This window comes from Populus euphratica, unplaced genomic scaffold (genome assembly GCF_000495115.2).
Source record: "Populus euphratica unplaced genomic scaffold, PopEup_1.0 scaffold2199.1, whole genome shotgun sequence".
Taxonomy (NCBI): domain Eukaryota; kingdom Viridiplantae; phylum Streptophyta; class Magnoliopsida; order Malpighiales; family Salicaceae; genus Populus; species Populus euphratica.
Genome location: NW_011502041.1, coordinates 5,213 through 26,704, shown reverse-complemented (window position 1 = coordinate 26,704; position 21,492 = coordinate 5,213). Strand labels below are relative to the sequence as shown.

The 21,492-nt window shown below is 30.8% G+C and overlaps 1 protein-coding gene across 2 annotated transcripts in view; it reads right to left on the bottom strand.

The window, feature by feature from the left end:
• Positions 1–18,361: 18,361 nt before the first annotated feature.
• The window catches only part of LOC105118769 (DUF1365 family protein), a 4,356-nt gene continuing 1,225 nt past the window's right edge, over positions 18,362–21,492 (bottom strand). Inside the window, exons 3-6 of one of the 2 annotated variants that reach the window (XM_011016796.1) lie at positions 21,290–21,382; positions 20,153–20,347; positions 19,603–19,828; positions 18,362–18,739 (exon numbers count right to left, since the gene is read on the bottom strand). In XM_011016796.1, the coding sequence (XP_011015098.1) occupies positions 19,604–19,828; positions 20,153–20,347; positions 21,290–21,382 (513 nt within the window). In that variant the 3' untranslated portion in view covers positions 18,362–18,739; position 19,603. Of the gene's footprint in view, positions 18,740–19,263; positions 19,829–20,152; positions 20,348–21,289; positions 21,383–21,492 lie in introns of those variants that run through there. The other variant, XM_011016798.1, reaches the window with a different exon arrangement.

The following is a 21,492-nucleotide window of genomic DNA, read 5'->3' as shown; positions in this document are numbered from 1 at the left end:
TTACTAGGATGGCAGAGTGACTCTTGAGACCCATCTTAGTAACCATTCTTAACAAGGTCTATTATAATACTTCTTGAAATTTTCAGATTTACAAACTCTCGCATTATTATCACTTAATTCTGCTCATATACTCATTTAACACCTATTCTTAAACCTTAATTTTCACGCACACACTTTAACATATAATGATGGGTTGCATATTGGATTATTACATTATTTATGTTCTTTTGTTAAAGGTAACAACTAAGAGAAAAGGGATAGTATATAATTAAAAAAAGACAAAAAAAAGACAAAAAAAAAGAAAAAAAAATGATAATAATAAAAATGTAGGTAAGTTTGGTTTCGTAGCCTCCCTAACCTAAGCAATTAAGCTCGAAGAGGTGTTTTAACACCTAATACCCTAAAGTCAACTCACTTCGGAGCTATTGGCCCAACGCTTGTTACATGGGTTGAGGAGAAAAGCTTAAGGGAATCAAACATTGCACTATCTACATATCAATATCTACAACCCGAGTTACTAAGCTCGTAGGGGTGTCTCAACACCTAATGCCCTAAGACCAACTAGTCTGGGAGTCATTAGCTGAAAGCTCGTTACATGGGTTAAACATGAATGATGTTTTTAAATTATATGTATATATATTTAAAAAAAAAGAAGAAAAAAAAAAGAGACAAAAATAATAATCCCAATCCAAGGAAGTTAACCTTAACCATTAGAACAAAATTTTGTTTTCTTGCAAGAAAAGCCCCATAATTATGTGTTGATACATTAAGCACAAAAGAAAGGTTTATGAATATCTTGTTAAGAGGTATTGAGCAGATATATAAATTTAATGAGAGTTTGTTTATCTGGATAGATTAATGGAAGTTAAATGATGAATACCTTGCTTTGTGGAATTTGCAAATTGTTTTTTTCTATTTTAATGCTTTGATTACAAGGGACTAGTAATAAGCTGGTTGGGGGGTGTGATTAGTACTTAAAAGTGCATTTTTATCAAGGTTTTATATCATCATTTTGCACTTAAAGTATCAATAACTCCTTAACTAAAATGTGTTTTATAATAATATATCTAATAATATAAGATACCTTTAATTTGTGGTAAATGTTCATTTTAAATGCAGACCTATCAGATAAATGAAAGGATTGATTGATGAATTTAAGAACTGAAATTGAAAGGACAAAGAGATGGCTAAACTTAGAAAAGCGATGTCGGTGCAATCCAAACGGGAACACTATTCGGTAACTCGATCATATTTGGAGCTGTAGATCTCAGATTTAGGTCCATTTTATATTGGATGGAAAGGTAAGACATAGGCCTACAACTTTCATGTTTTCGAGTTACTCCAATTTTGACGTTATCAATGATATTTTGGGCAGACAAGATAAAATAAGGATTGTCACCAAGTCAAAAGTTGGCCACCCACTCATCAATTAGTCACCAAATCCATCGTTCCCAATTTTGGCCTATAAAAGGAGGCATTTGCCATGCATTTAGGCATCTTGGTTTCCAGATCAAGATCATGCTCTTGCTTTCTCTATTTGTATTTTTTGTAATGTTTATGCTTTGCTTTCATTAATATCAAGTTTATGCCTTTCATTTTCTTTCATTTACTTAGCTAATGTTTTTCTTATTTATGTTCGTATTTTGTTTATTTATTTTTCTTTCTTTCATTATGTCTAGCTAAGTTTATTATGTCAAGGTGAAAAGGTTACACTAATGGTGTAAGAATAAGTATAGTGTAAACTCAATACGGACATTAATGTTTGATACTAACATGTTTTGTATTTGTTATCTTCTTCACTCTTTAATACTTTGCTTGTTAAATGACTAATCTTGATTTATGTTGTATAACACTTGGTACAACAAATGCTTGGCACTTTCATAGCCCATACTATATGGTATAACCGACACCTAAGCTATGAAAGGAACTTGATTTGTTGTTAACATAAGTTATAATCAGATGAGATTTACAAGTATTAACATTAATTGAATAAGATGACTAATGTAATGATGTTAACAATCTATAATCTGATTGAAACCTCCTTTGTGTATGGTTTCTAATTGAATAATAAGAGTTTATACTATACTTGTTTGATATACCATTAGTGAAACCTCTAACCTTGACATTTATTATTATCATTGTTATTACTATTGTTGTTGTTTATAATTGTTGATTATAATTTGTACAATTAACCTCCTTGTGGTTCGACCCCAGTCTTGTCGGGTTATTTATTACTTCGACACTCCTGCACTTGGGAGAAGATATCAATCTTTTAGTCGTGTCACAAGTCTAAGTACTCCATTGCTTCATCAGGATCTTTATCTTCAAAAGTTTCATTGCACATCAATTCAACCATTTGCCTATCTCTATGTGTTAACCCTTCATAAAAATGTGAAACCATTCTCCATGTTTCGAAACCATGATGAGGGCAAGTACTAAGCAAGTCTCTATACCTATCCCAACATTGGTAAAATGTTTTTGAGTGAAAGTGGTGATTTGTCTTTTGAAAGAGTTTGTTCTATGAGATGGGAAAAACTTCTTTAAAAACTATTGTTGCATTTCATCCCAAGCACGAATGCATCCTGGTCTTAAATTTTGTAGCCATGTTTTAGCCTTATCTTTTAATAAAAAAGGAAAAAGCTTCAATCTGATGGTGTTCATGCTACAATTTAAATTATTATATGTGTTGTAGACCTCCTCGAATTGTTTTAAATGCAAGTATGAATTTTCCAATTCTAAGCCATGAAAAGAAGGTAAAAGTTGAATAATACCTGGTTTAAAATTAAAATGAGATGCATCAGGAGGAAAAACTATGCATGATGGTGCACTTGTTCTTGTAGGATTCATATGGTCTCTAAGTGTTCTAGCACGGTTATTCTCATTATTCTCATTATGAAGTGATTGATTATCTTCTTCGGCCATATTTTCTGAAAATGATGAGGATACCCTACAAAGTCTACCACTTGATGTACGTGACCACGCTCTCATGCACGTGTAGGAATAGAATAAAAGGAAAAAGAAAACAAAAGAAGAAGAAACAAGAGAAAAGAAACAAAGTTACATACAAGAAAAGTGAAAAGAGAAAATAAAATAAATATTATAATTTATACAAAACTTACCTCCCCGGCAACGGCGCCAAAAACTTGACACGACCAAAAGATTGATGTCTTCTCCCAAGTGGAGAAGTGTCGAAGTAATAAATAATCCGGGAAGACCGGGGTCGAACCATAGGGAGGTTAATTGTACAATTTATAAATAACAATAATACAACAATAATAACAATAACAATAACAAAACAACAACAACAACAACAACAACAACAACAACAACAACAACAACAAAATAGTAATAATAACAATAATAATAATAATAATACAAGTAATAATAATAAAGAAGAAGGAGAAGAAGAAGAAGAAGAAGATGAGAACTTTGAGAAGGAATATTAATGTCACGATTAAACAATGATAATAACAAATGTCAAGGTTAGAGATTCCACTAATGGTATGTCAAACAAGTATAATATAAACTCTTATTATTCAATTGGAAACCACACATAAAAGAGGTTCTAATCCGATTATAGATTGTTAACATGATTACATTAGTCATCTTATTCGATTAATGCTACTACTTGTAAATCTCGTCAAGCATTCATGATTATAACTTATGTTAACAACAAATCAAGTTCCTTTCATAGCTCAGGAGTCGGTTATACCATACAGTATGAACTATGAAAGTGCCAAGCATTTGTTGTACCAAGTGTTATACAACATAAATCAAGATTAGTTATTTAACAAGCAAAGTATTAAAGAGTGAACAACATAACAAATATAAAACATGTTAGTATCAAACATTAAAGTCCATATTAAGTTTACATTACACTTATTCTTACACCATTAGTGTAACCTTTTCACCTAGACATAATTAACTTAGCTAGACATAATGAAAGAAAGAAAAATAGATAAAAAAATAAGAACATAAATAAGATAAAAGTTAACTAAGTAAAGGAAAGGAAATGAAAGACATAAACTTGATATTAATGAAAGCAAAGCATAAACATTAGAAAAAATACAAAGAGAGAAAGCAAGAGCACTTGATCTGGAAACCAAGATGCCTAAATACATGGTGATTAGTACTTAAAAGTGCATTTTCATCAAGGTTTTATATCATCATTTTGCACTTGAAGTATCAATAACTCCTTAACTAAAGCATGTTTTATAATAATATATCTAATAATATAAGATACTTTTAATTTATGGTAAATGTTCATTTTAAATGCAGGCCTATCACATAAATGAAAGGATTGATTGATGAATTTAAGAACTGAAATTGAAAGGATAAAGAGATGGCCAAACTTAGAAAATAGATGGTGGTGCAATCCAAACCAGAACACTGTTTGGTAATTGGGTCATATCTGGAGATATAGATCTCAGATTTAGGTCTACTTTATATGGACGGAAAGGTAAGACATATGCCTACAACTTTCATATGGAGCCTAAGGTCTAAAAAGGCCATTTTCAACTCCAAATTGTTGCAACAACAAAGAAGCCCGAATCTGTCCTCCAGCCCGAGTACTGTTCAGTATTTTGGCCATATCTGGAGTTCTAGAAGTCAAAATGAGCTGAAGTTTTTACACAAGAAAGCTGAGACAATTTCCTACAACTTTCATGTTTTCAAGTGGCTCCAATTTTGACGTTATAAATGATGTTTTGGGCAGATAAGAGAAGATAAGGATTGTCACCAAGTCAAGAGTTGGCCACCCACTCATCAATTAGTCATCAAATCAATAGTATGAATCTGAAGATTTGCAAATGATTTATTCTAAGGAAGAAATCATGGATGAAACAAGCACCAAAAATATTGATGCGAATCTTTTGTCAACAGTGACAACAGATTTGACACCCGACATCACACCAATCGATGATTACTTTCCTGATGAATCTCTACTTTCTCTTAGTTCAATGCCATGGTTTGCTAAAAATATCTATTTTCTTGCTTTAGGATTTTGTCAGCTCACTAGAGTACTGAAGACAAAAGAAAATTTTTGAGCAATGTGCAAAATTTTTACTGGGATGACCCCTACTTATTCAATGATTGTCCTGATCAAATATTTCAAAAATACGTTCTCGACAATGAGGTAAGTAATTTCATTAAATTTTATCACTCTAAGGCACGTGGGGATCATTTCTCATCAAAAAAGAGGATTGTAGAAATCTTACAAAACGGATTTTTCTGGCCCACCATATTCAAGGAGTCACATGCATTTTGCAAGAACTGTGAAAATTATCAAAAGGTGGGATTTATTTCAAAACACAGAGAGTCTTTAAATAATCTTCTATTGACTCTTAAGTCTCAACATAGTCGAGATAAGCATCGTGCAATTCATGACTTATGAACCCATTTTCATAAAGAACATAATTGACTTAGTCTTGGGAATCTGACTAAAAAAAAAACCTTGTTTGCCAGTTTTTAAGAAAACTGGATGGGAAGCCTATCCCCGACCCATAGAGGGCGTTTAAGCCGTTCTTGGACGTAAAACCAAGGGAAGATGTGAGCCACAATCACAACTGCGATTTGAATTTTCATTTGTAAAAACTTGTGTCTTTTGGTTTTATTATTGTGTTTTGTTATTTCTTATTTTTGTTTTAGTGTGTTTCAGGTTTTGTCAGTGTTCGTTATTTCAGGTGATATCTTCTATACTCTATCTTTCTACCTTAGAACATTGAGGACAATGTCTCGTTTTGGTTGGGGGGAGAGGGTAGTAGTTGATAAAAAAAAAAAATTGTTTTTCATTTCATAAAGCATGTGCATAATTGTTGTTACTAGGATGGCAGAGTAAAGGAGTTCTTTTGTTAAAGTGACTCTTGAGACGCATCTTAGTAACCATTCTTAACAAGGTCTATTATAATACTTCCTGAAATATTCAGGTTTACAAACTCTCGTATTGTTACCACTTAATTCTGCTCAGATACTTATTTAACATGTATTCTTAAACCTTAATTTACACACACACACTTTAACATATGATTGTGGGTTGCATATTGGATTATTACATTATTTATGTTCTTTTGTTAAAGGTAACAACTAAGGGAAAGGGATTGTATATAATTAAAAAGAAAAAAAAAAAAAAAAAAAAAAAAAAAAAAAAAAAAAAAAAAAAAAAAAAAAAAAAAAAGAAAAAAAGAAAAAAAAATGATGATAATAAAAATGTAGATAAGTTTGGTTTCGTAGCCTCCCTAACCTAAGCAATTAAGCCCGAAGGGGTGTTTTAACACCTAATACCCTAAAGTCAACTGACTTGGGAGCTATTGGCCCAACGCTTGTTACATGGGTTGAGGAGAAAAGCTTAAGGGAATCAAACATTGCACTATCTACATATCAGTATCTGCGACCCGAGTTACTAAGCTCGTAGGGGTGTCTTAACACCTAATGCCCTAAGACCAACTGGTCTGGGAGTCATTAGCTGAAAGCTCATTACATGGGTTAAAGATGCATGATGTTTTTAAAGTATATGTATATAGAGTTAAAAAAAAAAAAAAAGACAAAAATAGTAATCCCAACCCAAGGAAGTTAACCTTAAACATTAGAACAAAAATTTTGTTTTCTTCCAAGAAAAGCCCCATAATTATGTGTTGATACATTGAGCACAAAAGAAAGGTTTATTAATATCTTGTTAAGAGGTATTGAGCAGATATATAAATTTAATGAGAGTTTGTTTATCTGGATAGACTAATGGAAGTTAAATGATGAATACCTTGCTTTGTGAAATTTGCAAATTTGTTTTCTATTTTAACGCTTTGATTACTAGGGACTAGTAATAAGCTGGTTGGGGGGTGTGATTAGTACTTAAAAGTGCATTTTTATCATGGTTTTATATCATCATTTTGCACTTGAAGTATCAATAACTCCTTAACTAAAATATGTTTTATAATAATGTATCTAATAATATAAGATACCTATAATTTATGGTAAATGTCTATTTTTAATGCAGGCCTATCACATAAATGAAAGGATTGATTGATGACTTGAAGAACTTAAATTGCAAGGATAAAGAGATGGCCAAACTTAGAAAAGAGATGTCGGTGCAATCCAAACCGGAACACTGTTCGGTAATTGGGTCATATCTGGAGCTACAGATCTCAGATTTAGGTCCAATTTATATGGATGGAAAGGTAAGACATAGGCCTACAACTTTCATATGGAGCCCAAGATCTAAAAAGGCCATTATCAAGTCCAAATTGTAGCAACAACAAAGAAGCCCGAATCTGTCTTCCAGCCCGAGCACTATTCGGTATTTTGGCCATATCTGGAGTTCTAGAAGTCCAAATGAGCTGAAATTTTTACACAAGAAAGCTGAGACAATTGCCTACAACTTTCATGTTTACAACTGGCTCCAATTTTGACGTTATCAATGACGTTTTGGGCAGACAAGAGAAGATAAGGATTGTCACCAAGTCAAAAGTTGGTCACCCACTTATCAATTAGTCATCAAATCAATAGTTCCCATTTTTGGCCTATAAAAGGAGGCATTTGCCATGCATTTAGGCATCTTGATTTCCAGATCAAGATCATGCTCTTCCTTTCTCTCTTTGTATTTTTTATGCTTTGTTTTCATTAATATTAAGTTTATGCCTTTCATTTCCTTTCCTTTACTTAGTTAACTTTTATGTTCTTATTTTGTTTATCTATTTTGCTTTCTTTCATTATGTCTAGCTAAGTTAATTATGTCAAGGTGAAAAGGTTACACTAATGGTGTAAGAATAAGTATAATGTAAACTTAATATGGACTTTAATGTTTGATACTAACATGTTTTATATTTGCTATCTTGTTCACTCTTTAATACTTTGCTTGTTAAATGACTAATCTTGATTTATGTTGTAATAATAATAATAATAATAATAATAATAATAATAATAATAATAATAATAATAATAATAATAATGAAAGAGGAGAAGAAGAAGATGATGAGAACTTTGAGATGGAATATTAATGTAACGATTAAACAATGATAATAACAAATGTCAAGGTTAGAGGTTCCACTAATGGTATATCAAACAAGTATAGTATAAACTCTTATTATTGAATTGGAAACCACACACAAAGGAGGTTCCAATCAGATTATATATTGTTAACATGATTACATTAGTCATCTTATTCAATTAATGCTAATACTTGTAAATCTCGTCAAGCATTCATGATTATAACTTATGTTAACAATAAATCAAGTTCCTTTCATAGCTCAGGTGTCGGTTATACCATACATTATGGGCTATGAAAGTGCCAAGCATTTGTTGTACCAAGTGTTATACAACATAAATCAAGATTAGTTATTTAACAAGCAAAGTATTAAAGAGTGAACAAGATAGCAAATATAAAACATGTTAGTATCAAACATTAAAGTCCATATTAAGTTTACATTATACTTATTCTTACACCATTAGTGTAACCTTTTCACCTTGACATAATTAACTTAGCTAGACATAATGAAAGAAAGCAAAATAGATAAACAAAATAAGAACATAAAAGTTAACTAAGTAAAGGAAAGGAAATGAAAGGCATAAACTTAATATTAATGAAAACAAAGCATAAAAAATACAAAGAGAGAAAGGAAGAGCATGATCTTGATCTGAACACCAAGATGCCTAAATGCATGGCAAATGCCTCCTTTTATAGGCCAAAAATGGGAACTATTGATTTGATGACTAATTGATAAGTGGGTGGCCAACTTTTGACTTGGTGACAATCCTTATCTTCTCTTGTCTGCCCAAAACGTCATTGATAACGTCAAAATTGGAGCCAGTTGTAAACATGAAAGTTGTAGGCAATTGTCTCAGCTTTCTTGTGTAAAAACTTCAGCTCATTTGGACTTCTAGAACTCCAGATATGGCCAAAATACCGAACAGTGCTCGGGCTGGAAGACAGATTCGGGCTTCTTTGTTGTTGCTACAATTTGGACTTGATAATGGCCTTTTTAGATCTTGGGCTCCATATGAAAGTTGTAGGCCTATGTCTTACCTTTCCATCCATATAAATTGGACCTAAATCTGAGATATATAGCTCTAGATATGACCTAATTACCGAACAGTATTCCGGTTTGGATTGCACCGACATCTCTTTTCTAAGTTTGGCCATCTCTTTATCCTTTCAATTTCAGTTCTTAAATTCATCAATCAATCCTTTCATTTATGTGATAGGCCTGCATTAAAAATAGACATTTACCACAATTTAAAGGTATCTTATATTATTAGATACGTTATTATAAAACATGCTTTAGTTGAGGAGTTATTGATACTTCAAGTGCAAAATGATGATATAAAACCTTGATAAAAATGCACTTTTAAGTACTAATCATTGACAGTTTACATTTAAGTACTTCAATAACTATTTTTCCTAAAAAGAAGAAATAGCCTTGCATGAAATCTTCAAGACGGTTTAGAAGCTTCAGAACGTAATTTGGATTCATTTCTTCAGTTTGCTAGCAGAATTTAGTTGTCATTTTTGAAAAATCATATCTCCCTCATATGACATCGTTTTTGGCTGAAATTTGGAGCGTTCATAGACCTTTGAGTTAGAAATCCAAAAAAAATTAGTTTGCACTATTGGACTTCTATAGCTCCAAATATTGAATTTTGAATGGACAAAGGTCAACAGTGGCACGATGCGAGATATGACTTTTAAGGATGTGATTTCCATGATCTTTCTCTTTTTATTTTTCTTGCATTACATTTCTAGAAAGGTATGAATGTTAGCTTTTTAGTGCCACTAGAATCACTTCATTTCGATCTCTAGAACTCACGCTCTGCACAAAACATCGACTGAATGTCAAATTTGCCAATTATCTCCAATTTACTCTTTTTTGCATTTTTCATCCAAAAGTGCCTTCAAAACATAAAACAAAGAATATCAAGGCATTTTACATATAAAACATGGACAAAACATTAGGTAAATGTGGGTGAAACTATCAAATAATATAGTTGCATCAAAGGTTCATTAGGTATAGATAAAAGTTTACACAAACCATATGACAAAACTTTAGACTTAGCTTTTCTACATGTAATGCATTCATCATAGATTCTTTACATATTAACACGACCAAAAAATTGATATCTTCTCTCAAATGCAGGAGTGTCGAAGTAATAAATAACCAGGCAAGAACGGGGTCAAACCACATAGAGGTTAATTGCATAAATTATACATAACAAGAATACAACAACAACATTAGTAACAATAATAATAGTAATAATAGTAGTAGTAGTAGTAGTAGTAGTAGTAGTAGTAGTAGTAATAGCAATAGTAGTAGTAGTAGTAGTAGTAGTAGTAGTACTAATGATAATAATAATAATAATAATAATAATAATAATAATAATAATAATAATAAGTTGATGAGAACTTTGAGATGAAAGATTAATGTAAGGATTAAAAGGAAGAAGAAAAAGAAGAGGAAGTTGATGAGAACTTTGAGATGAAAGATTAACATAAGGATTAAACAATGATAACAACAAATGTCAAGGTTAGAGGATCTATTAATGGTATATCAAACAAGTATAGTATAAACTCTTACTACTCAATTAGAAACCACACACAAAGGAGGTTCCGATTAGATTATAAATTATTGACATTATTACATTAGTAATCTTATTCGAATAATGTTAATACTTGTAAATGATATTAGGCATTCATGATTATAACTTATGTTAACAACAAATCAAGTTCTTTTCATAGTTCAAGTGTCGGTTATACCATATAGTATGGGCTATGAAAGTGTCAACCATTTGTTGTACCAAGTGTTGTACAACATAAATCTAGATTAGTCATTTAACAAGCAAAATATTAAAAAGTGAACAAGATAACAAATACAAAACATGTTAGTATCAAATATTAAAGTCCATGTTAAGTTTACACTGTACTTATTCTTACACCATTAGTGTAACCTTTTCACCTTGATATAATAAACTTAACTAAACATAATGAAAGAAAGAAAAATAAATAAACAAAATAAGAGCATAAAAAGGATAAAAGTTAACTAAGTAAAGGAAAGGAATTGAAAGGCATAAATAAGATGTGAATGAAAATAAAACTTAAGCATTACAAAAATACAAAGAGAGAAAGCAAGAGTATGATCTTCATCTGGAAACCAAGATGCCTAAATGCATAGAAAATGCCTCCTTTTATAGGCCAAAATTGAGAACTATTGATTTGATGACTAATTGATGAGTGGGTGGCCAACTCTTGACTTGGTGACAATTCTTATCTTCTCTTGTCTACCCAAAACATCATTAATAACGTTAGAATTGAAACCACTTGAAAACATGAAAGTTGTAGGAAATTGTCTCTGTTTTTTTTTTTTTAAATATGGTCATGTGGACTTCTAGAAATCCAGATATGGGCCAAACACTAAATATACCTAAATTTGAGATCTACAGTTCTAGATGTGACCTAATTACCAAACAGTGTTTTGGTTTGGACTACACTAGCATCTCTTTTCTAAGTTTGACCATCTCTTTGTCCTTTCAATTTCAGTTCTTAAACTCATCAATCAATACTTTCATTTATGTGATAGGCATGTATTTAAAATAAACATTTACCACAAATTAAAGGTATCTTATATTATTAGATATGTTATTATAAAACATGTTTTAGTTGAGTTATTGATACTTCAAGTGCAAAATGATGATATAAAAACCTTGATAAAAATACACTTTGGAGTACTAATCACACATCTTTTTTTAGGCCAATAAAAGTTTTCATGCAATACATTCAAAGTCTTAACAACATCAAAATGAACCATTAAAATGCTCATATGAGCTTCACGATCAAACAATTCATACATATAACTATTAGGTATATAAAGTTTATTTTCTTTAAACAAGTATTCCTCAATCTTATAGAACTTTCCAAAAAACTATATTTTCACATGCATGAAATACATTAGCAAAATCACCATAATTCATATACAATTCTTTCACATATTTAAATTCTAACAACTTAGTATTCAAAGTAAATAGAAGAACATATGTTCGTGATAACAAATTAGCTACTATATTCTAAACAACTTGCTATTAACATATCTTATTATTTTTATTTTATTAATTCTTAATACCTTGTCGGTAGATTATGCATCAAAAGTATCATTAAGTCTCTTATTTTACATATGTATTTATTATTTTTATTTGGGTTTTTTATAATAATTGATGTGTTTTTTAGTAACAAAGTTTCTTTTAATGTTTCAATAGGTTTTTGGATCTTAAATAAATTATTTTAGAAAATTTAACATCAAAATTCAAAACAAAGAATTGAAGAGAAATTTAGTTGAAGATTGAAGCAAATCTTGGTTTAAATAAGTGCTCCAAAAATCAATTTTATTCCAATCCTAAAAAAGATTATCATATAATCTATTTCAAACGCAAACTTGCCTTATATTATGTGCAAACTTTAACCATCAAACACTTAAGGTTTCAATGTCAATCTTAGCCCAAATAATAGGTACATTTGTATTCTTATATGATGCTTAAATTCAGCCCGAAATCAGCCCAAGCACAATCCATGATTTTACATATCCACACAACAAATAACATTTGATTTATTTTGGGTAATTCATTAATCCAAGAGAGCAAGCACATGGATGGAAAGCTAGAGGGGACTTTGTTACATTATTTTGAGTCAAAAATAAGAAAGAGATAGCTCATAAAGGAGGAAGAAAAACATGCACCTTTTGGTGTTATGCCCATAAATTTTGACTTAGGTGCCCGAATGAGCTATTCTTTAATGATCTGGAAAGCTAACATAATTGCCTATAAATATCTCTCTAATAGCCATCTCTAAAAAAGACTTCTAAGAAGGTGAAATTGCTGTCCAAAGTTAGTGTCATATTTGTATTAGAATTTTTACCGAAATTGTGTTGTGTTCGTCTTTATAGATTTCATCTCTTTAGTTTGTAAAACTTATTATTTTAGTTTAATTTAAGTTAGTTCATGTTTATTAAAGTATACTTATATATAATCATGGTTAGCTAATCTCTTTCTTGAATCCAAATAAAAGTTGATAGTGATTGAGGTGAGTTCTTTAAGATATGAATAAACCTTAATGTTTATCTTTTTATTTTTTTCATGAATGTTTTATTATTGCAAAGAAATTTTAGAAATCATTTAAATAATATTATAATCTTGAATTTTTATACACAAATATTAGTTTTGGTATAGAAATTGTTTGATTTAATAGCTTACTTATTATGAAAGTACTCTTTCATTCTTAAGCAATAATAAATCTTCATCTTGTTAAACTTCATTGTAATATCTTCCAATCTAATATCACCATCGTTGATATTAGGTTGAATTATCTTATATATGTTGAAGGAATCACCAATACATCACCATTAAAATTGATTTGGAACCAATACTTACTTTTTCTTGTCATTTAAAATCTATTTACACTCTTCCATATTTGAAAACAAATCCATTAATTATTTTCAACCAAGTTATTGTTAATTTAATTTCTCTAGAGTTTTTCTTTTTGTTACCTAACTTAATTTCTAGATCTAGCTTTATGTGAATATGACATTAATCTTATCAAGTTAATTGCTACATCGCACACTTGTGCACTTGCAAGTTAAAACAAGTCGATCATAAAAAGTAGTCAAGCACTTGTTAAATGGTTAATCTTGATTTGTATTGTATAACACTTGATACAACAAATGCTTGGCATTTTCATAGCAAACCGTATGGTATAACCTACACTTATACTATGAAAGGAACTTCATTTGTTGTTAACATAAGTTAGCATCATGAATTCCTAATATTATTTAAAAGTTTGGTGTTACTTAAATAAGATAATTAATATGATCATGTTAACAATTTATAATGAGCTATTAATGACAATTCATCCTATTGGAACCTCCTTTGTGTGTAGTTTCCAGTTGCATAATAACAAGAGTTTATATTATACTTATTTGAAATACCATTAGTGGATCCTCTAATCTTGACAACTATTTTTTTTTTATTATTTTTTAATCTTTACATTAATCTTACATCTCATGATCCTCTTTAACTTATTATTACTATTATTATAATATAGTTAACCTCCCTATGGTTCGACTCCGGTCTTACCGAGTTATTTATTACTTCGACACTCCTACATTTGGGAGAAGTAATCAATCTTTTAGTCATGTCAGCAATAGCGTTAAAAATTTGACATGACCAAAAGATTGATGTCTTCTCCCAAGTGTTGAAGTGTCAAAGTAATAAATATCTCGGCAAGACCAGGGTCAAACCATAAAAAATTAACTATATAAATTATAAATAATGATGATGAGGAGGAGGAGGAGGAGGAGGAGGAGTTAAAGAAGACTTTGAGATGTAAGATTAATGTGAAAATCAAACAATGATAAAAATAGTTGTTAAGGTTAGACGATCCACTAATGGTATTTCAAATAAGTATAATATAAAATTACTCAATAGAAACTACACACAAAGGAGGTTTCAATAGGATAATTTGTCATTAATAGCTCATTATAAATTATTTACATGATCATATTAATTATCTTATTTAAGTAACACCAAACTTTTAAATATTGTCATGACTTCATGATGTTAACTTATGTTAACAACAAATCAAGTTCCTTTCATAGCACAAGTATAAGTTATATCATACGATTGGCTTTGAAAGTGTCAAGTATTTGTTGTGCCAAGTGTTAAACAACACAAATCTAGATCAACATTTAACAAGTACGGTATTAAGAATTAATAAGATAAAAATAATAAAAAGTGTTAATAGCAAGTTGTTTAGGATATAATCATTGAAATCCATATTGAGTTTATATTATACTTATCCTAACACCATTAGTGAAATCTTTTCACCTTGACATAATAAGCTTAGTTAAATATAATGAAGAGCAGAAATATAAATAAACATGAGGACAACATAATTATATAATTATAATAAAAGAAATTAAAGGCATAAACAAGAGATTAATGAAAGCAAAACTTAAGCATTACAAAAATATATAAAAAAAGAGCAAGAACATAATCTTGATCTGAAAATCAAGATGCCTAAATGCATGGCAAATGCCTCCTTTTATAGGCTAAAATTTAAAACTATTGATTTGATGACTAATTATTGAGTGGGTGGCTATCTCTTGACTTTGTGACCATCATTATCTTCTTGTCTATCACAAACATCATTATAACATCAGAATTTGAATAGATAGTCTTCATGAAATTTCTAGGAAATTGTCTCAACTTTCAAAAAAAAAAAAACAGTGCATTTGGACTTCTAGAACTTAAGATATGGGTTAAACACTGAATAGTGTCTAGACTATAGGACAGATTCAAACTTTTCTGTTATTGCTATAATTTGAACTTGAAAACGGCCTTTTATCAAAGTTTTAGGCCTAAGTCTTAACTTTCTATTCATATAGAGTAGATCTAAATCCAAGTTCTATAACTCAAGTTATGATCCAATAATCGAACGGTGTTCTAGTTTGAACTGAACCAACATCTCTTTTCTAAACTTAACTCACTCTTTGTCTTCTCAATTTCAGTAATTAAACTTATTAATCAATTTTTTATTTATGTGATAAGCCTGCATTTAAGAATAACATTTACCATAAATTAAAGGTATTTTATATTATTAGACATGCTATTATAAAACATGCTCTAGTTAAGAAGTTATGAATATTCTAAGTTCAAAATAATGATATAAAACCTTGATAAAAAAATATATTTTTAAGTATTAATCACATACCTTGTTACAAATATGGCATCACATATGGAAGATGTTCTCCTTTTATTGCTCCACATTATCTTCTTTAATTTGAATGTTAAGCATATGTCTAATAACCAAAATATTCATCTTTAGGTGGGCACTCTACATCCCCATCATTACAATCCTCAAGTGGTAGTATCTTACCCTCTTCAGATTTGTCACTTTTATATTCAATCTCACTATGGTCCTTTAAAATCATAAACTTTTTATCTGGACATTGAGAAGCAACTTGTCCAACCCCCACACACTTGAAACACTAAATATCATGATAACAAATAGATTGAGTATCAAATTTACCTTTAGATTCTACAAGGACCTCTTTCTTGATTTTAGATGGTTTGACCTTAGCACCTATAAAAGGATTGGTTTGGGCAGCCCCCTCTCATTAAATGCACCCTTGTGATGATGAAGATCTTGAATTAAACACTTTTCATATAGTGCCCTTCCTTTTCAGTTACCTCTCTACCTTTATAACCATATTATCGTATCCTCTGACATTATATAATCTTGTAACTCTACTATAAAAGCTATATCTTGGTCCATCCAAATAAGAAGCCTTGTCATGTTTGCCTCCTTATCCTCCATTATATTATCTCAAATCATGACTTTCCAGGATTGTGTTCAAACTTTCTTGTGGGTTTCTAAATCTTTATATCCATGGGCTTTGCATCGCTATTACAAAACACACTATTTATTATATCTTATAATTTATTGCTTAAATAAAAAAAAGATGTGGATACTTATACATTAATAGCTATGTTTATTCTTTATTTTTTAAGCAAAAAAACAATTAAAGAAAAGCTAGCTTGATATAATCATGCCTAACTTTTCCAAGTTTCACAATATTAGTTATCTTTCTTTTAAAGAAGGTTTTTCATAACTAAAATTTATTCAAGGATATCTTCATTTTTTAACTTTGCACATCTCAAGCTCGTCCTCTAACCCTTTGATGTAAAGGATTGCTTTGTCTATAAAACAATAATAATTTGTTAGAAGTTATTTTTCATTAGACTCCTTTCAAACCAATACATGTTTTAAAATCATTTTATGAAAGACTAGGGGTTTTCTATATCAAAAAATACCAAAGTTTTAGGTATTTTCCTCAATATTTTCTTACCTTTTTTTAGTTGTTATTTTTTAATTTTTAGATGGTGAAGAATATTGGATAATAATATCGAATTTTCCCAATTATCCGCCAAATAATCCAATGTCCAAATCATTAGTTTCAAAACTTGTTTTAAGGTTTCAAAATCATCATCATCATCAAATTCCTCTTTAGAACTTTCATTCATCAATTCTAAGGTTATTTTTATGGATATCATAAAATCTTGAAACCATGAATAATTATTTATATTATCTTAAAATTTTTGTCATAAAACAATAACCAAATGTCACCTCAATCTTTTAATGTAAAAGGCATTTGTATTTACTATGAGTTTTTTAGGAGTAAGGAAGATATAAAGGGGTTTAGTTCTATTTTAATTGCTAATACTTCTTTTTTGATTGAATTGGATAATTCCTTTCGATTCCTGTAAAAGTTTGTTGACCTTAACAGATAATTTTGAGTCAATTATGCTACATTTTTTTCATTTATTCCTTTTAACGAAAAGAAACTACAACTGAACTTAATTTTTAGTTGAGGCAAATAGCAACCTCGCAAAATTAAATGAAGTGTGAGATTACAGGATCTCAAACCTTATAAAAGTTAAAACATGACAAGTGTTTAAAGAAGGAAACTAAATTGCTGAAATTTGAAGAAAACAATAAATAAAGCTATTAAATAACAATAAAAACTAGAAAAAAATATAAATTGAATAAATAAAACCGGTCATTGTTTACATAGCCTTTATATATTGATATAAAGTCTAAATCTTATATAAATATATAATTTTAACCCTATAAAGATATTACTAGATAAGAAGACTTCATTAAATCTTAATATAAACTAAATTTCTCTTATATTGGTATCCATGTGAGTAAATTTTAATTTGTGATTTTAGATTAGTAATTTATTGATGACTTTTGTCTTGCATGCACATAAAAATGCAACGTCATGTATCACATTTTGACCAGGAGTGGCATTTGAAGGAAGAAGTGATTGTAGAATTTGCTAATGAGAAGATTCAATTGGAAGAGCCAAGACATAATTACTATCTACTTCACCAGCCTGTATCACATTATATTGGTAACATTCATGGCTTGATGACATTTGGGGCTCACATCATAAGAAAACCTGATGGGGAGCTTACTACTTACAGCAACATGGGAAAGGAAGCACGGGATTATTACTTTTTTATTGTCTATGATGGACAATTGTGTCTCATTGGGCACTACATGTCCGGGCATCGTAATCTGTGTGTTTCATCTCTTAGTGTATCGTCTTTATTTAGCATTTGGTCATGTAGTGCATGTTATTGTCCCTTGTGACTTGTACAACAGCATGCACGTCAGCACCTAACTACTATTCATCAGCTGTCCTCTGCTTCGCTTATATAGCTTCTCTTTACTTCTTGATTAGTTATATCAAAGATGCATGAAACGTTCATTTGATTACAATCCATGAGCTCAACTCCACCTCCAATAACTGCTTCTAACACATTATGAAAATTATAAGTCATAATTTTCCCCATTTAACCACAAGAGATCCCAACATAGAGCAAACATTTTTCTACAAAACAACAGGCATAGATAACAAAGTAGGCAAAGAAAAGCTTAGTTTTCCAAACATTTCATTTGCAACACATTGAAGGTTTTGCAACTCATAGGTTGCATGCAAATCAACCAACACTAATGAAGATCGATATTATTACCAGAACCCAACAACCAGAAGAAGAAGAAGCGCAATACACATGCAAATCAACCAGCATTCATTCATTCCACAGCAAAAAGACTGAAAGACACCCTGTTGTGGAGTCAGAAGAGTAGGTATCGATATATGTGCCTCGAGAGGTGACTACTGATTTAATGGGCTGCCATCGATCCCTGAGAGCAAAACATTGACCAAGCCACTCATGTTAAAATCCATGCTGGGAAAAAAGAAAAAGTAAAGAAAAGAAAAGATGATCGTGCTATTGGCAAGGAATTTTATTACTGCTCAAGAAAATTGCAGGATTTTGGTTTCTAATAAAAGTTATTCAGAGGCTCATCAAGGTTCATCTACGAGTCAAGAGCAAAAAGGCCTAAATGAGACCCTAAAATAACATGATATTATTGTTCAGATGAACCCTCAATTGATGTTGTATTACTACCGAGTTTCTGCCTCAAAAGAGGGAAAAAAGAAGTGAAAAGAAATCTCCACTAAATGCCAAGACAAGGCGGAAAGTCATTAACAACACTGAGATATCTGGAAGAGGTTTACATATAGCGTGGAAACCCAGTAAAAATTACAACATAAAAGAGAGGAAACGATGATTAATTTTTGAAATTAAGAACACATATTTGTATTGACTTCATAACAACACAACGACACACATGTATTGATGAGCGAGAAGAATTTATAAGTGAAGTTAAAGATAAGAAATTGAGCAATTAAACAAAAATCATCAAGTAAAAGCAATTTGATCACTTGATTTCCATTACAATAGAGTTCTAGCAACGCAAATTCTAAAACAACTTCAAGCATGATTCTAGCTTTACAAACGAGAAGGGAAACTAAATGAATAGCAGAATGTCCACAAAACCAGCCAGCACATTTTCAGTTCTCTACAGTGGCTCTGCAGCCACCCCAACAACAAATGGGACCATAATAGGTATATTTTTTCTCTTAATCTGCATACACAAAGCCAGCCTTGCATATATGTAGGTATGGGAAATATAAGAAAAATATATCACAGTAAAAACCTTACCTCAACACCAAGGCCTTTTGGCATCTCTCCACTTGAACCAACGTTTTCTATCAGCTAAATTTCCTGGATGATGTCCATCAGCTTGCAAACAGTTGCCTCTGTCCCATGCAAGAGCCTGATTACATTGAAGTTTTTTATCACGGATCATAGCTTCCTCCCTATATGTAGGGTTAGTATATCTTGGATGTTGGATGAAATGAACATTCTTCCACCACAGTCTTAAGGCCTGCACAAAACATGGTGAACAGGACTGAACAGTTAATTTAAAGCAATGTGCATTATAGCTAGATATTTTACGAGTAGACAGGAGGGTACAAGTGTTCTAAAAGTAATGAGTCAACCCATTCGATATTCCAATATGAGAACCACTTTGCTGTTTCAGCAAGCTCTATTTTTGTTCTAAAGAATCATGAGGTGATGAACACTAGTGTTAATTCCAATTGAGACTGATATATCTGTTGGGAACATAATAAACAAGTTGATGACTTAAGTTCAGTTGATGCCTAAGATCACCAGCCAGAGAATTAAGTAGCTATTCAACTGCACGTACATGCCAATATATCCATAATGCAACTTTATGTGGCATCAGCCAGAAGAACATAGCATGATCAGACACTGAGGAGAGTCTTTTAGCTTTCAATGAGGCCACAAAATAGTCACCAAGCTCAGGGTGCTGAACTGAAATAAACACAGATAAACTGTCCGTGGGATCATTTGCTTTGATATTCCAATTCCCCAGCATATCCTGTAATTTTCCATAAAATGCATATAATTTGAAGAGTGAACTTTTCATCATAAAAAATGAGAACCATCAAATATGTTAGGTTGTGCATTGTTGAAAAACTAACACAAAAAATAATAAGAAAAACAAAGCATAATTTTTTACATAAGTGGTTGCAAGTTGTGATTCTCATATCACTTCACGTTTCCTAACCTTGACTTCTTAGCGTGTGAAGATATTTTAAATGTGAATTCTATATCTTAACTGAGATGGTCCTAAATCAATCGAACATACCAATACAAAAGTGGTCATTATATCCTGCTAAAAATCTACAAGTGCAAATATAAATGAGAACAATAAAGAAGCATCTTCCAGTATCTGAAACCAACATGAGCCAACTATATCTAGGAAAATTAAATCCACGACTCTCCAACCTAATCCCAACAATTTCAGCTCGTAGAAGCACCTTAGGCTTCAGCTGCCAATTGTTTTTCTTCCATTCATTGTTGCTGCTGCAAGAGACTTACACCAAACAAATATTTATTTGAACTTTGATATTGCACATCCAAGTCAAATGAGTCGTAGTTTTATGTAATAGAAAAGATGCAGAAGAGGTTCCTAAGTTGCATCATTTCTCAAGGCAAGAGAGAGGAAAAATAAATAAAAAAAAAAAAACAACATAGAAGATGTTGCTTGTTATCATAGAAAGCATTGAAGTGAATGAAAATTACAATTCAAGGTCCATAATGCTGCAATAAGCATCCCAAAAAAAAAAATACAAGAATCAAATCCTATTAAAGTGTTCTAGAAATCAAAAGAATACAAGAGAACCATAGATCGATTGGACTTAAAAAAGTGAACAAAATAAATAGAGTAAATTCAAGACATTGAGTTTATCATTAAGAAACAAATATATATTTGTAATCAACAACAACATTAAAGAGAAAAGCAAATATTTAAACATACCATAAAAGGGCTGACATGTAATGGTTTTGCCACTACATCTGAGTTAGGATGAAAAATGAAAACAACTCTTTCACCCCATGGAGTATTTGTTACCTAAGCCAGAATCACCAGCAAGGTCAGGAGAGAGAACATGGTCCATCCAAGCATCTTAGCACACAATCAAGAAAATAATTATACAGCAAACATTACGCTCTTACTGTTTG